This window comes from Glycine max, chromosome 15 (genome assembly GCF_000004515.6).
Source record: "Glycine max cultivar Williams 82 chromosome 15, Glycine_max_v4.0, whole genome shotgun sequence".
Lineage (NCBI taxonomy): Eukaryota > Viridiplantae > Streptophyta > Magnoliopsida > Fabales > Fabaceae > Glycine > Glycine max.
In genome coordinates this window covers 13,181,779-13,183,382 of record NC_038251.2, presented here as the reverse complement: position 1 = coordinate 13,183,382, position 1,604 = coordinate 13,181,779, and the positions used below count along the sequence as shown (strand labels likewise).

General features: G+C 39.4%; 1 protein-coding gene across 1 annotated transcript in view; it reads right to left on the bottom strand.

The window, feature by feature from the left end:
• Positions 1-214: 214 nt before the first annotated feature.
• Positions 215-1,604, bottom strand: part of LOC100801955 (cellulose synthase A catalytic subunit 4 [UDP-forming]) — a gene marked incomplete in the record, with an annotated part of 6,650 nt that continues 5,260 nt past the window's right edge. Inside the window, 2 exon segments of the mRNA XM_014768264.3 lie at positions 215-1,099; positions 1,407-1,575. Coding sequence (XP_014623750.1) covers positions 518-1,099; positions 1,407-1,575 — 751 coding nt within the window.

The following is a 1,604-nucleotide window of genomic DNA, read 5'->3' as shown; positions in this document are numbered from 1 at the left end:
GTATATTTTTTTTCATTTATTTAAAGGGAGGAGTCGAACTCCGATACCAATGTATTTACAACAATTCAGGCACATACTCAACCAATTGAGTTCAATCTCTTTAGTATTAAGTAATCTTTTTTAAAACTAGGATTTCATCATTGTTTCAGTTATTAATGATGTGAAATGATAATTAGGAGTTGGTGTTGATCCACTGCAGCAAATTGACATCAAGTTGGCAAAAAATATTAGTCTTATTCTCAAGAATCAAGTTCCAGTAGATGAAAAATCATCCAGTAGCACCAAAACTAAGAACATGTTTTCCCAAACAATGACAATGGCTATAGTATATGGTTTTGTTGTATCTTGAAATGAAGACATTCCAATCAGACCCAATTTTCCCCTTTAAGTCAATGTACACAGATTAATCTTCTCATTAAGGCAAACCACTCAATGCCAGTAAGACAATAAAAAAGCACGCACACAAGTGCCATTTACTCTTCTCATTGGGACATCAACATGGCCTCTCCACATAGTCTTAGCATTCCACCCCACATTGTTTGAGCACTGGACCAGTTTGCTTGGGCAAGAAGGGATCAATCCTGACCCAAATCAATGAGAAAATAGATGCTAGAAGAATTGACCACAGAACTACAATGGTAGGAGTCCTGTTTTGCTTTCCCATGAGACCTTTGAGGAAAGGGTACAAGTGAACAATGACCCAAAAGGCAAAGAACAGCTTCCCAAACAAAGGTCCCCATGAGCCATATCCATTGTTGATGGCATCAGAGACTCCGGCCACGACTCCAACGATGTTCAAGATTATGAGAGTGGTTGGAGGGATGAGAAGAGTGGTCCACTTGAAGAGATAGAGCTCTCCAAATTCAGTGTCCTCTGCTGCTTTTGCTGTGACAGTGAAGTTGGTGTCTACTCCACCAAGAACTTTGAGGAGGCCTTGGAATACAGCAAAAAGGTGAGCAGAAACACCTCCAATGACCCAGAATTGCTCGTTACGCCATAGAGCTTCGATGGTAACACCACTCCATCGGAGCTCAAGCACGCTTGTTAAAATGATGGAGATAAATAGAGCCATAAACCAAATGCTAGCAAGGTTGTTCAGCTGCACACAAGAAAAAAAAACACTCACATTCAGAATATGTGTATCTGATGACAACATTATTGTTTCCCTTCCCATTTTCCTTTTTTATAAGTTTTTGTGAATCATAGGTGAAAGCAAATATTAAATAGTAGTAATCACAAGAAATCCTAGTACAGTTTTCCAATCAAAATTAGAGTTTTATCTCGTTAATCTGCATAATATAGGTTTGCATTGAAGGTTAACATATCTGATTGGAGAATAACACCAAAAGCATCTAAGGAACTGTATCTAAGTTTTATCCTTTATAGTTGTGTTGTGTGGTACTTACTGTGGGGATGATGAACTTTCCAGTCAGGAGACACACAGCTGGAATTGTGCAGTATGCAAGCAGAGGGATGGAAGTCCATGGATAAACAATGGTGTTAGTGTAAGCCATCCTCTGTAGGTACTTAAGTTTTCCTCCATAGCCATACCTCAAGGGGCAATGGCGACTAAGGAAATCTCGACGAACCAAGAGCCCACCTCA